The sequence below is a fragment of the Tribolium castaneum genome, chromosome 3 (assembly GCF_031307605.1).
Source record: "Tribolium castaneum strain GA2 chromosome 3, icTriCast1.1, whole genome shotgun sequence".
Taxonomy (NCBI): domain Eukaryota; kingdom Metazoa; phylum Arthropoda; class Insecta; order Coleoptera; family Tenebrionidae; genus Tribolium; species Tribolium castaneum.
The window spans coordinates 19857602-19869224 of NC_087396.1; the positions used below are offsets into that span (position 1 = coordinate 19857602).

Here is an 11623-nt window from a genome sequence, read left to right on the forward strand (position 1 = left end):
ATTTCCCGCGCCTGGTAACCAACACGTCCAGCGTGGTAACCCCGAAAGTTACTAAACTTTGAGGTTGACAGTTGACATGTTTTGAACAAAAATACATTTGTTGCAATGATGCAGTGATACTTAACAGTTTAATTTCTAACATTAATTATCTCTTAATTTTTATTATTTGGGACAATGGCTTCGGTTACTGAAGGCGACATCGAACTACTCAAAAACGAAATTGAACGACTTTCAAGAGAACTCGACCAAGCTAGCAGCGAAAAAATACAGTCTGCTCAGTACGGCCTTGTGCTTTTGGAAGAAAAGACCGAATTGCAAAGACGCTGCGAGGATCTGGAAATCGCCTACGAAAACACTAAGCATGAACTAAAAGTCACACAAGAAGTAAGTGGTCTCCAGCTTGACTCCACTTGACTAGTTTTCCCAATTAACATCTGCACCACACTTGGACATCTATTTGCTATGAATTTTAACGGAAAAATCATTTTCCTAGTAGTTAATTGGGCTGGGACCAAATTAATTATTCGCATTAACCCTTTAAGCCGTGAAAAATTGGAATTAGAGTGGTATCACAGTTGATGTTCTCATTATTATTATTTATTCATACTTTATAATTGGTTTTGGTTCAGTTACTGTGACTGAATTGTTATGTAGGAGCGTGCGTTAGCAGTCTCGCAAACACTTCTACATTTTTGCATAAATTGCTTTCATATTTCGACCGTTGTATTCTTATCTTCAGCTGATTAAAATTAGCCCATGATGAAAGCTCCTTTTAAAATTATTGAAAGCGTTACTTATTTATTATCTTTTTGTTTTATAGGCCTTGGCAAAGTTCCAATCTAGTCATAAAGTAACAACTAAAACTGGAATAGAAACGGAAGAATCCCTGCTATCTGAATCCGCCGCGCGCGAAACATCGCTCAATTCCCAAATAATCGAATTGGAAAACGAAATAAAGCAGCTGCGTCATGAGTTGGACCGCGTCACCACCGAGCGAGACCGCATGCTGCAGGAGAACACCGATATGGGCAAAGACAAGGAAGATCGAAGCATGGAGTGCAAGAAATTACGAACGGAACTCCGCGAAATCAAATTTCGAGAAAATCGTTTGATCAACGACTACGCCGAGCTAGAAGAAGAGAACATAGCCTTACAAAAACAAGTCTCAGCTTTAAAAAGCTCGCAAGTGGAGTTTGAAAGTCTAAAACACGAGATCCGGCGACTGCACGAAGAAATGGAACTGTTGAACCTCCAGGTGGAAGAGCTGACAAACTTGAAGAAAATCGCCGAGAAACACATGGAGGAGGCCTTGGAGTCGCTGCAAGCCGAACGTGAGGCCAAATACGCGCTGAAGAAGGAACTGGACCAACATATTAACCGAGACACGTTCTACAATATCAATAATCTGGCGTACAGTATTCGGGGAATGAGCGATGAGCCGACTTTGGGGAGTGACGGTGAGGACGATATTCCCGGCTTGAAGCGGCTGGAGGCGACTTTGGGGAGTGGAAGTGCCTCAGAATTGGCTTCGCCTGACGATAAACAGGTCGATTTGTTCTCCGAAGTCCACTTGAACGAACTGAGAAAGTTGGAAAAGCAGTTGGAACAACTGGAGAAGGAAAAACTAACTCTGACACAAAATTTGCGCGATAACCAGGCAATGGTGGAGAAGAGTCAAGGCGAACTACAAGTTTTCATTGCAAGACTGACACAACTGGCGGCTCATGTCGATTCTTTGCAGCATTTGTCGCAGAATGTTGACAAAAATGTATCCCAACCGGCACAAGAGGCTGGTAAAATTCTAAATCAGTACCAGCAGTGGTTCAAAATGTCCTGTAAAGAGATCGAACAGCTGAAGCAGGATATTCGTGAATTGGAGAAGTTGACGAATATCTCAGACGCTACCCTACAGCTGCGCACCGAAATCACGAATTTGAAAAATAAGTTGTCGGATACGGAGCAGAGGAGTATGGACTTGGAGGCCGATTTGAAATTGTTGAGAGAGTTTGCTAGTGAAGCTGGAACTTCATTGGATGAAACTCAGAATAATTTACAAACTGTTACTGATGAGCTTGCTCAGTTGTACCATCATGTGTGTACTGTTAACGGGGAGACGCCCACGAGAGTGGTTTTGGATCACGAGAAGGAAGGAATGACGCCTAGTAAGTGGCTTAGTTGTATAAAACTAAGAGGCGAAACGGTATTAAAAATTTTCGTACTCAAAAATATTTCGTTTCGGCACCAAATTGTTTTAAAGTAATTGAATCCCTTAAATCCTGACCTCTTGTTATTTAAAATTAAATTATGAGAGATAACTTTGACCGAAAATTAAGTTGAGTTTTTTTTTCTATGTATACCAGTAATAATAATTCTTGCAAAAAGTGCGTTTTTCTTACGAAAAATTAGACACGAGAAACGAGACTTCAAGCAGTTTTAAATTAATTAAAATTCAACTATTATTTTCATCAATTGCTTGAAAAAAAAGGGAAGGCTGTGGAGAATCAAATTCATAATAAGCTGAAAAAAACTGATGACTAAAATTCCGATACAATAAACTCTTATATGGCGTTTTCATCCAAACTATAGCATAACTCGTTCTTTTGAGCCAGAATATGGCGTTTTCAGTCTGTTGACTCATTTCTAAGCAAAGAATCTTTCGAAATAAGCCGTTTTCATCTAAATTAAAACATAATTTGTTCTTTTGAGTTAGAATATGGCGTTTTCAGTGTGTTTTATGAAGTTTTCTCCGTTCTAAGTAAAGAATCGTTTGAAATAAACCATTTTCATCCAAACTATTACTTAACTTTCTATTTTAAGTCAAAATATGTCGTTTTCAATCTGTTTTGTGTAAGTTTGCTTACTTCTAAGCAATAAATCGGCTAAAATAAGCCGTTTGTAGGCATTTTAATTTTCTATAATTTTGTCCTTTACACTTATTAAGCTTCTCTACGAGTATAATGTTAAAAAAATTATCTTTTATAAAGTCGTTTTACACTTTAGTTCGTTACATTTATGTTTAATTGAAATAAATAAAAAATAATTCTTTTATCGTTATGATTACGTATTATGTTTAATCACAAATTCGAAAAATTTGTTCGAAATAGAATACATTTAGTTATCTCTGCGTAATTTCATCCAACCAGTTATTTAATTCAGCCGGTTCACTATTTATTTGGAAAAAAAGAAAGCTAACGACTAAAATTTTCCATGGAAAACATGAGAAAAAAATGATAAACTAGTAGAGTTAAAAATACAATTACTAGAAAATAAAAATAATAAAATCTTTTTTAAAAAAAGTCTTGGCCACCATAAGATGATTCGTTATCGGGGAGAAGCAATTTAAATCAAAAGCGTCAAAGATGAGATATGTGTTCTTTACACGTTTTTTGTTATGAAAAATAAAGTTCAGAGCCAATAATAATAATAATTGCTAATTTGTAGTTTTTAAAATATTTATCTGGTTGAATTTTTGTAATAATAATCATTATTTATTTATTGTATTAAGGATTGGCTTATAGAAGAATTAATTTAATCCGCAATTAAATTGCTGATTAACTGATCACGTAAGCAGATGCTTTCATTCACGAATTTAATGTTTTATCGGACTTCAATTTTTTGTCTCATTTTTATTTAAATTCGGCCTTTTTATGTAATTAAAATGTCGAGGCCAGGTCACGGTTTAAATTTCTGATTTTCAGTGTCGGAAACTGCGCCACCAATTGGCGAAATGTCCAAAATCGAATTGTTGCGAAGCCGCCTCAAGAGCGACATTCCCTTGCACGATCTTGAAGTCTTAAATGACGCGGCTGTTGTCGCTCGAAATGTTTGCACCATCGTGGACCAAATCAAACATCTCCGAAACGCCATTGAAAATACCATCGAATTATCGAAAACAAAGAGGGAAAAATCGAATGGATTATATGAATGTGAGTTAGGTAAAAAAACAGTCAGTCATTTTGTAACACTTTTTATTAGCAAGCAAAGATGAAAACAGCGAAGAAATCGCCGAATTACAAGAGCAAGTCATAAGATTGAAGAGTTTGCTGTCGACCAAACGCGAACAGATTGCCACGTTACGAACCGTCCTAAAATCAAACAAAAATACTGCCGAAGTGGCACTGACGAACCTCAAAGCCAAGTACGAAAACGAGAAAACAATTGTATCCGAGACGATGATGAAGCTCCGAAACGAGTTGCGAATGTTGAAGGAGGACGCAGCCACATTTTCAAGTAAGGTGGATTTGGTTCAGTTTAAATTTTACGAAAATTATTAAAGGTTTGCGTGCGATGTTTGCCGCCCGTTGCGAAGAGTACGTGACGCAAGTCGACGAGCTCCAGCAGCAGTTGAGCGCAGCCGAAGAAGAGAAGAAGACTTTGAACCAGCTGTTGAGATTAGCCGTTCAGCAAAAGCTGGGTCTGACTCAGCGGCTCGAAGAGCTGGAGGTGGACAGAGAAATCAGAAACGCACGTAAGCCAAACAACCGCAATTTTCAGCGCCCTGGACGGTCGAACAGAGACATGTTCTAGCGCAGGTCGAAACCTGTGGTTTACGCGATTGCATTTATCACCACATTCTTTAAACTTTGAAATTTCTAACACTACACTTTAATCGGCTATAACGTAACGAATTGTGACAATTCACAAAAATTCAAGTATTTTATTGTTTATTTAACGAAATGTGAGGTAAACTGTGCATTTATGTGTTTGGTTTGGCGACTTTTTATGCATACTCAGACTAATTTATTCTACTTGTATTGGCTAGTACTAATTTTCGGTTTAGTAAAGTGGCCAATTAGCTGCCAAAAGTTTCGTAATTCAGATTTAGTTATAGATTACGTTCAAGTAGCATTTCTAAGGTATATCTCTTGATTAATAGTGGAATATTATGACGGTAGAGTAGCCTATACTTGGATTTAATTATGAAATGATATATTTATTGGTAGATGTGACCCATATTTCGTGTGATGTATAGACTTTAACCATGTTTTAGTTATTAACATATTTATTTAGTCTACTTAGTCCTACAAGGGATTCATGCAATATACGTTAGTTAGTCATTCTTTGGTGGTGTGAACTAAAATAATATTCGATAAACCGCTAGTCTTCGAGACTGGTCACGGTGGCGCTACGCTCGAGGGCATTTCGTCTCGAGAAAAATTAAAAACTGCGTACATTTATTTTCTAACTGTGGTACTAAAATCTAATTGTTACGGTTTATAAAAAATAGTTAAAACTTGTTAAGACGTAGGCTAAGAATAATATTGTGAAGTGACGGCGAATTGCCGTCATTCTAATAGTAAATATGATATCACAATTCGTCTTTTCCGTTGGTTCTGAGTCCATATGATAATCATGAAATGACGTTTGTTGATTATTTGTCCTGTTTCCGAGCCTATGGACCACGGAAATGCCCGTCCCTTACAATAATATAAAAATCCTTAATGTTGAGAATGAAATGTGCATGCTCTAACACTTATATTTTTGTTACTTGGTACACGTACCAACAGAAACTTAGATCTTCTGTTTGTTTCGTTCGTCAGACAGCTAACCTGTTATATTCTTTTTGATATTTATTGTTATAAATTATTTTAACATTGCTTATATGTGGTTAATGTTACTTAATTGTACCTAATATTTTTAATATAATTATTACTTTATCACAAGGACCGTTATTGCACCCATGGGAATGTACAAAAAAACATGCGTAGAAAAGATATATTTATTCTATATTTTCAAAGAAATCACAAAAAATATAGTTCCTCTTATTACAGTACGTTTGCGTGAATTTTAATATTTTTTATTAAACAGCATACAAAAGAAAATGTAAACATGAAACAGACATGAGTAAATATAAATAAGTCACGTGAAATGATATGATACCTCCTAGTAGAGAAACAGAGAGTAATAATTTACTGTGAAGTTGGAAGAGCTACTTTACGATTGAAGTGTCTTTCGCAAATTTGTCATTCTGCGTATTTACATAATAGATGTACAAACTATTGTGCAAAATGACTAACATATTTACAATATACATTACATAAGTTTGCTATTTATCTATTGATACACACACTTCATAAACAGCAATAGTTCCACAATAATAAAACTGGAAGTGGTAGTAATGAAGATTTTATTAGAAAGTATAAAAACAAAACTGAGAACACAAATAAACTCTCATTATAAAACTCCAATCACAACATAATCAACAAAAATAGTAACCTTGAAATATTTTAATAACAAGCAATAACATACGTATTAATCAAATTATTCCAGGCATGCTTTCGCTACAACTCGAACAACTCGTCTTGTTGTTGTTCGTGTTGTTGCAGCGACGACTTGACTCTCCTCCCCTGCTGTACTACCACAGTGTGTGGTGGTGAGAACAAGTCACTGACCCCGTTATTGTTAACGGTTTTTTTCATCCGAGACACTGGGGCTTTTCGTTTTTCTAAACCATAGTCGGAATTCGAGGCAAATCTGTTACCACACAATTAGAAACGAATTAGTGCAAAAAATGGATCATTACTCGCTGCTACTTTGGGTCCTTTTGACCTCCTTTTTGGTGTTGGCAATAGCTGCATCAATTTTCCCTAAAAATTCCTCCACATTGTCCTCGTCAAAACTACTATTGCTTATGGGGGACGAAATCTGCGTGGGGCTAACCACTGGGGGCGGGTCGCTGCTCACGGGGGGCACTGAGTTATCACGCACTGGGATCAGTAAATATTCCTTCAGGAACAGGCTGTCAGAGGCCCATAAGCGGTTCACCCTCCTGATCTGTTCTATCTGGATGAGACAAATAACCGGGGTTACAATTTGTATTGTTTTCACTTACTGTCACGTCGTATTTCAGCGCAATTCCTTGAAGAGTGTCAGTGTTTGAGACGTAGTGTTTGATGCAATTCTCGCTCCTATTTACGTGTTTGCTTGTACTGCCGTATTTCTTGAGGGATCTTGCGGAGTCTCTTATTGATAATTTCTCGTACGATCCCCGGTCCATTATTTTCAAATTTAGAAAACGAGATCTCACGTGGAAAATTTATGCTGTGATCCACTAACACGATTTATGTCTTCACTAGAGATAAGGAGCGTGGGACTTATCGCTTAGCCGATTACATTGCTGAAAATTTTGTTATTGAATTAAAAAAATAACTGTTGACATATAAAAGTCAGTCACTCCGATCGTTCATGTGACAAGTGACACTCGCTTTCTTTTTTTATTCGAGCGGCATTGCCACACTTACATCCAATCTCCGGATTTTCAATCATTTTACACCAGCACTTCGTTTGGTGGTTATTCGAAGCCGAGCTATTATCACACGTATGCACGTACTTGCACCGGAATTAATTACAATTCTTGTGTGAAGGAGATAATTTTAGAACACGAAAACATTTGGCAAGCAGCTCGGTTCAAACCGGTTATTTTCGATTCGTTGTGCTGGCTCTCCTGCTACTTGACGTTTACGATTTGTCTTGTCCTGTCATTTTTTATTTAATATTCGGAACGATTGTATTTTTCACTTCTTTGGTAAAATAATAATTAACTAATTGCGAGTTGTTCCGTTTTAACATTGCGTCGCAATGTCGTACCAGTTGTACCGCAATACAACTCTGGGTCATACGTTACAGGAAAGTTTGGATGAGTTAATACAGGTTTAGTTTTGGGGCTTTTTAAGTGGCGGTGCCTTATTTTTTATTTTATAGTATGGTCAAATAACGCCCCAGCTGGCTTGCAAAGTGTTGTTACTGTTTGATAAGTCCATTAACATGACTTTGGCCACTCGGGTCAAGTCTCGGTTAACGTTCAAAGCTGGCAAACTGAATACTTATCGATTTTGCGACAACGTGTGGACGTTCATGCTCAACGATGTCGAGTTTCGAGAAGTGCAAGAGATTACCAAGGTTGATAAAGTGAAGATTGTTGCCTGTGATGGAAAAAGTGAGTTGCCAGCAACCGGGAACGGTGTTTGACGGTTTGTTTCAGGTGTTGGAGATGAAGGCAGTTCAAAGAAGTAAAAATGGTTTCTGTGACTCTATTTTGTAAATATTTATAGCAGTTAATTTTATATTATTTGTAAGGTTCTTTGTGAAACTGGAGTCAGTCCTGAGTGAGTGAGGTGTGTCCTTTTGTCGTTAAAATGTTGAACTACTTAATTTTAATAAACGCATTTTGTAATAAAATGGAAGCAAATAAATGCTAAAAAAAACGGTTCTTTCATATCATGCTCAAACAAAACAAGTGGTGGGGCGAGCATTGTTTGGATAACCTCCAAACATGGCAAGTCCACAATGCTCCCAAAAATAAAATTGTCTCGAGACATTTCACGCCAAGAATTGTTAATTTATGTCCTGGTATGGTTATGTGCTGTCCTTTACGCAATTGCGTGTTTTACGAATGAGAGCAACAAACGTATGAACTTGAAGGCATTACTCAAAAGTTTACAATTATTTTTTAGATTTTCAGTACTACGATGACGCATATTCAGATTTTACACAAGGCTGGTCTTTCTTACACAGAAAAAAAGATGTGGCTGATTTTGAATGGCAGTCTATGAAGTTTTTGATAACGAATTTATATTCATGGGTCCTTTTATTAACAGTTGTATCAGAAGTTTTACGAAAATGTAGTTCAGTCAGGGTAAAAGATCGGCTACTGGCTATAACAATAAACTTAATTGGTTTTTAGTTTGTGCAATTGTGGCAAATTCTGGTCACAGTTTTGTACATAATCAGTAATTTGGGCCCGTTTGCACTGTTAGTCATACTTTTACAGCCAATAATATTTTCATTTGTGTTAACCAAGCACAGGAAATTGTTGATTTGGTTGTGCAACGGCCTTGTCCTAGTGCTAATTTCCACGTATAAGAATTTTCTTGCAAGAGAGGAATTTTTGATTTGGTTGAAACTAAACGAACAAACTGCTTACATAACTATGATAACGATATTTTGGATGAACTTGCGTTGTGTTAGCTACGGTTTAGACCTGATAGATTCCAAAGGGAGGCAAGATTTGATCGCATTTTTGTCATACTGTCTGTACCTTCCAAATTTACAAACTGGACCATTTATTCCCTACAAAGATTTTATCAATTCTCATGAACACAACAATAATTTATTTAGCCGCCTTTCACAACTATTCCGGGACGTGGTTCGGTTTTTATTTTGGTTGTTTTTTGCCGAATTGTGTTTACATTTTATTTATGTGAACGCTGCGGGATTTCACCCCGAGGTTTGTCTGAAATATTTATAAATTTTGAATTCATTTATTTATTTGAAGTGGGTCGAATCACTGGATTCGTGGTCGTTGTATGGCTATGGATACACCATGGGCCAGTTTTTCCACATTAAATATTTGGTCACGTATGGATTAGCAACAAGTTTTGCAAAATTCGATAACATTAAAGTGCCTTCTTTACCGGTATGTATCGGAAGAATACACTTGTACTCCGACATGTGGAAGTATTTCGATGTGGGCCTTTACAATTTTTTATTACGGTACTTGTGCCCCACAAAATTATAAAAAATGTAATTAATTCTTTGAAGATATATTTACATCCCCTCGATGAACAACGGATTTGTTCGTAGCCGGTCCTTGTCTAGTTTCCTTTGCTTTCTTTTTGTCTACGTCTGGCACGGAACCGATAATTACATATTAATTTGGACGCTTTTGAATTACATTGGTGTGATAATTGAGAATTGTAGTCACTGGTTTAGTGCCATTTATTTGCAAAACTCGAAGTTGTGTAAAGGTTTGGGGCCCAAATGGGGCCGGCGAATCAACTGCATGGCTGCAAGCCCCCTTTTGGCCGTGTCGGCAATTTCAAATTTTTATTTTTTCGCCCGGATGGAAATCGGAAATATTTTTCTTAACAGATTTTTGAATGGTAAGACAACAGTGTTGTTTCAAACCGTGTTTAAAATAATTTTTTAGATAATTATTGGTCCAACTTCGTACTATTGGCCATTTTATACAACTGTTGTCAGGTTTCTACCGAAGTAAGGAGGAAACAATCTAATAAAAACTCAAGACTGAAAGACTTGTAGCAAAATATTTATTTTATACAATTCTTAATAAATTCTATTAATCAACTTAAACTTATTTAAAGCCTTGTAGCTAATGTGCTTTTAACATGGCACGCGTTCTGTTTTCTCATCTGCAGCTTCTTTAAGGCTTCTTGTCGCTTCTTCTCGATCACATCTTGCATTTTCTTTGCTTGCAACTTGGCCATGGCTTCTAGTCTCTTCCGCTCAATTTCTTCAGGAGAGCATTTGATTGGCGCTGAACTTTCTTGTCTCTTTTTAGAATTACGTTTCGCTAAAGCTTCAAGTCGCTTCCTTTCTATTTCTTCTTCGGTACATTTGGCTGAAATGATTGAATTAAACGCTACCTAAGAAAAAATTTTGCTTACTTTCTCTCGTCATTTCAAAACTTCGAGTCCTATTAAATTCGAGTTTGCCCGACGCTGTTTGGATTACGTTCTGTGTGGTTTTGTTGAAACAGTTTTCCGAGCGCGTTCTTTGAAAAGGAACTTTTGATTGATTAGGTGAACTATTTTGCTGTAAATCGTCAAATGCGAGATCACTTACAACATCCTCAAAGAAACTATCTGATAAATTTAATTCGTTGTCTTTTTTGGTTACGTATTTATTAATTATGTTATCAACTTCACTATCGCATATTTTCGTGGGTTGTGATAAATTTACGTTCTCTTGTTTCGCTGTGTGTTTATTAACTACGTTATCAGTTTCGGTGGATTGTTCTGATTTTTTATCACTTGGTTCCACTTTTTCCTTGTTCAATAGTTCACCTTCTATTTGCTGGGTAAACAAAACAAGCTGTTCATCAAAAGAATCGTTGAATAAATCGTCATCATCAAACAACGACTCTGGTTCTACGACTATTTTACTGTTGAGACTGCTTTTGAAGTCACATTCCTCTTGTGGCGAAACAGAGAGCCAACTTTCATCAGGCATTGCCAGTTCCTCTTGAAGCGCCTTCAACTCATTTTTCAATTTTTCAAAATTCTGACTTTGATTATTAGACGGGAACCGTCGTAGGGGGATTTTTGGTGACTGGGACGGTAGTAAACGCTTCTGTTTTTTTCTTTTTTTCTGGCTGGTTTGGGGAGAATGCCAGTCCCACAATACGTCAATATCGTCGTTAGATTCCTGAGTTGAAGGGAAAAAAATGGGGCTATAGTCACTGTCGCCCTCACGTTGGACTGTTTTTCTCACAGGCGACTGGAGGGCCGCTGAATTGTTGCCCCCATTTTTAACATCTTTGAAATGGTTTTTGGTTACATGGTCTCATTCTCGTATTTTCTTACCTTTTTTTGCTTTGGTAGATAAACGGAGTTTTGCTTTTGGTGTTGTGTCCATGATATAATTCCAAAAGTCGAGATTTATTTGTAAAACAATAAAAACATTAATGTGAAAAGAGTAAGGTTAGTTTAATGCGTTTGACAATTATTCAATTTTTAAACTGACGCATGCGCACGTCACTATTCACAACTAGCAGTTTAAATTCCCATTAGTGCTAAAGTTCAAATGAGGAAAAAAAAATAAATTGCGAAGAATTGTACACGGAAAATGTTTTTATACGGTTGAATATTGCTCCCAAGTTTAC

General features: G+C 36.8%; 5 protein-coding genes across 5 annotated transcripts; 3 read left to right on the forward strand and 2 right to left on the reverse strand.

The window, feature by feature from the left end:
- Positions 1-43: 43 nt before the first annotated feature.
- On the forward strand, positions 44-5663 carry BicD (Bicaudal D). The gene is made up of 5 exons (XM_965832.5): positions 44-384; positions 821-2162; positions 3699-3926; positions 3976-4230; positions 4277-5663. Exons 1-5 carry the CDS (start codon positions 175-177, stop codon positions 4525-4527), a joined length of 2286 nt encoding a protein of 761 aa, XP_970925.2. The 5' UTR covers positions 44-174; the 3' UTR covers positions 4528-5663.
- Positions 5664-6110: 447 nt separating this feature from the next.
- red (red Malpighian tubules) lies at positions 6111-7390 on the reverse strand. The gene is made up of 4 exons (XM_001815499.4): positions 7242-7390; positions 6833-7117; positions 6524-6783; positions 6111-6474 (listed from the first exon to the last, which is right to left on the reverse strand). Exons 2-4 carry the CDS (start codon positions 6995-6997, stop codon positions 6282-6284), a joined length of 618 nt encoding a protein of 205 aa, XP_001815551.1. The 5' UTR covers positions 6998-7117; positions 7242-7390; the 3' UTR covers positions 6111-6281.
- Positions 7391-7429: 39 nt separating this feature from the next.
- TfIIA-S (Transcription-factor-IIA-S) lies at positions 7430-8204 on the forward strand. The gene is made up of 3 exons (XM_008197301.3): positions 7430-7650; positions 7702-7936; positions 7982-8204. The coding sequence occupies exons 1-3, from the start codon at positions 7579-7581 to the stop codon at positions 8011-8013; spliced, it is 339 nt and encodes a 112-aa protein (XP_008195523.1). The 5' UTR covers positions 7430-7578; the 3' UTR covers positions 8014-8204.
- Positions 8205-8272: 68 nt separating this feature from the next.
- Positions 8273-10086, forward strand: rasp. Its single transcript, XM_008197299.3, has 6 exons — positions 8273-8407; positions 8454-8635; positions 8684-9226; positions 9275-9492; positions 9541-9881; positions 9929-10086. Exons 1-6 carry the CDS (start codon positions 8287-8289, stop codon positions 10039-10041), a joined length of 1518 nt encoding a protein of 505 aa, XP_008195521.2. The 5' UTR covers positions 8273-8286; the 3' UTR covers positions 10042-10086.
- Positions 10028-11483, reverse strand: LOC103313612 (uncharacterized). The gene is made up of 3 exons (XM_008197300.3): positions 11325-11483; positions 10407-11276; positions 10028-10360 (listed from the first exon to the last, which is right to left on the reverse strand). The coding sequence occupies exons 1-3, from the start codon at positions 11374-11376 to the stop codon at positions 10098-10100; spliced, it is 1185 nt and encodes a 394-aa protein (XP_008195522.1). The 5' UTR covers positions 11377-11483; the 3' UTR covers positions 10028-10097.
- Positions 11484-11623: the final 140 nt, after the last annotated feature.

Bases quoted from the DNA above. Each gene is read 5' to 3' on its own strand.
- BicD (XM_965832.5), top strand. From the start codon at position 175: ATGGCTTCGGTTACTGAAGGCGACATCGAACTACTCAAAAACGAAATT. The intron at 385-820 runs GTAAGTGGTCTC...TTTGTTTTATAG, and splicing joins AACTAAAAGTCACACAAGAA to GCCTTGGCAAAGTTCCAATC. The intron at 4,231-4,276 runs GTAAGGTGGATT...AAATTATTAAAG, and splicing joins GGACGCAGCCACATTTTCAA to GTTTGCGTGCGATGTTTGCC.
- red (XM_001815499.4), bottom strand. From the start codon at position 6,997: ATGGACCGGGGATCGTACGAGAAATTATCAATAAGAGACTCCGCAAGA. The intron at 6,784-6,832 runs GTAAGTGAAAAC...TGTCTCATCCAG, and splicing joins CGCTGAAATACGACGTGACA to ATAGAACAGATCAGGAGGGT. The intron at 6,475-6,523 runs GTAATGATCCAT...GTGTGGTAACAG, and splicing joins AGGACCCAAAGTAGCAGCGA to ATTTGCCTCGAATTCCGACT.
- TfIIA-S (XM_008197301.3), top strand. From the start codon at position 7,579: ATGTCGTACCAGTTGTACCGCAATACAACTCTGGGTCATACGTTACAG. The intron at 7,651-7,701 runs GTTTAGTTTTGG...TTTATTTTATAG, and splicing joins GTTTGGATGAGTTAATACAG to TATGGTCAAATAACGCCCCA. The intron at 7,937-7,981 runs GTGAGTTGCCAG...GGTTTGTTTCAG, and splicing joins TGTTGCCTGTGATGGAAAAA to GTGTTGGAGATGAAGGCAGT.
- rasp (XM_008197299.3), top strand. From the start codon at position 8,287: ATGCTCCCAAAAATAAAATTGTCTCGAGACATTTCACGCCAAGAATTG. The intron at 8,636-8,683 runs GTAAAAGATCGG...ATTGGTTTTTAG, and splicing joins GAAAATGTAGTTCAGTCAGG to TTTGTGCAATTGTGGCAAAT. The intron at 9,227-9,274 runs GTTTGTCTGAAA...ATTTATTTGAAG, and splicing joins CTGCGGGATTTCACCCCGAG to TGGGTCGAATCACTGGATTC.
- LOC103313612 (XM_008197300.3), bottom strand. From the start codon at position 11,376: ATGGACACAACACCAAAAGCAAAACTCCGTTTATCTACCAAAGCAAAA. The intron at 11,277-11,324 runs GTAAGAAAATAC...ACCATTTCAAAG, and splicing joins ATCTACCAAAGCAAAAAAAG to ATGTTAAAAATGGGGGCAAC. The intron at 10,361-10,406 runs GTAAGCAAAATT...CAATCATTTCAG, and splicing joins TTTTGAAATGACGAGAGAAA to CCAAATGTACCGAAGAAGAA.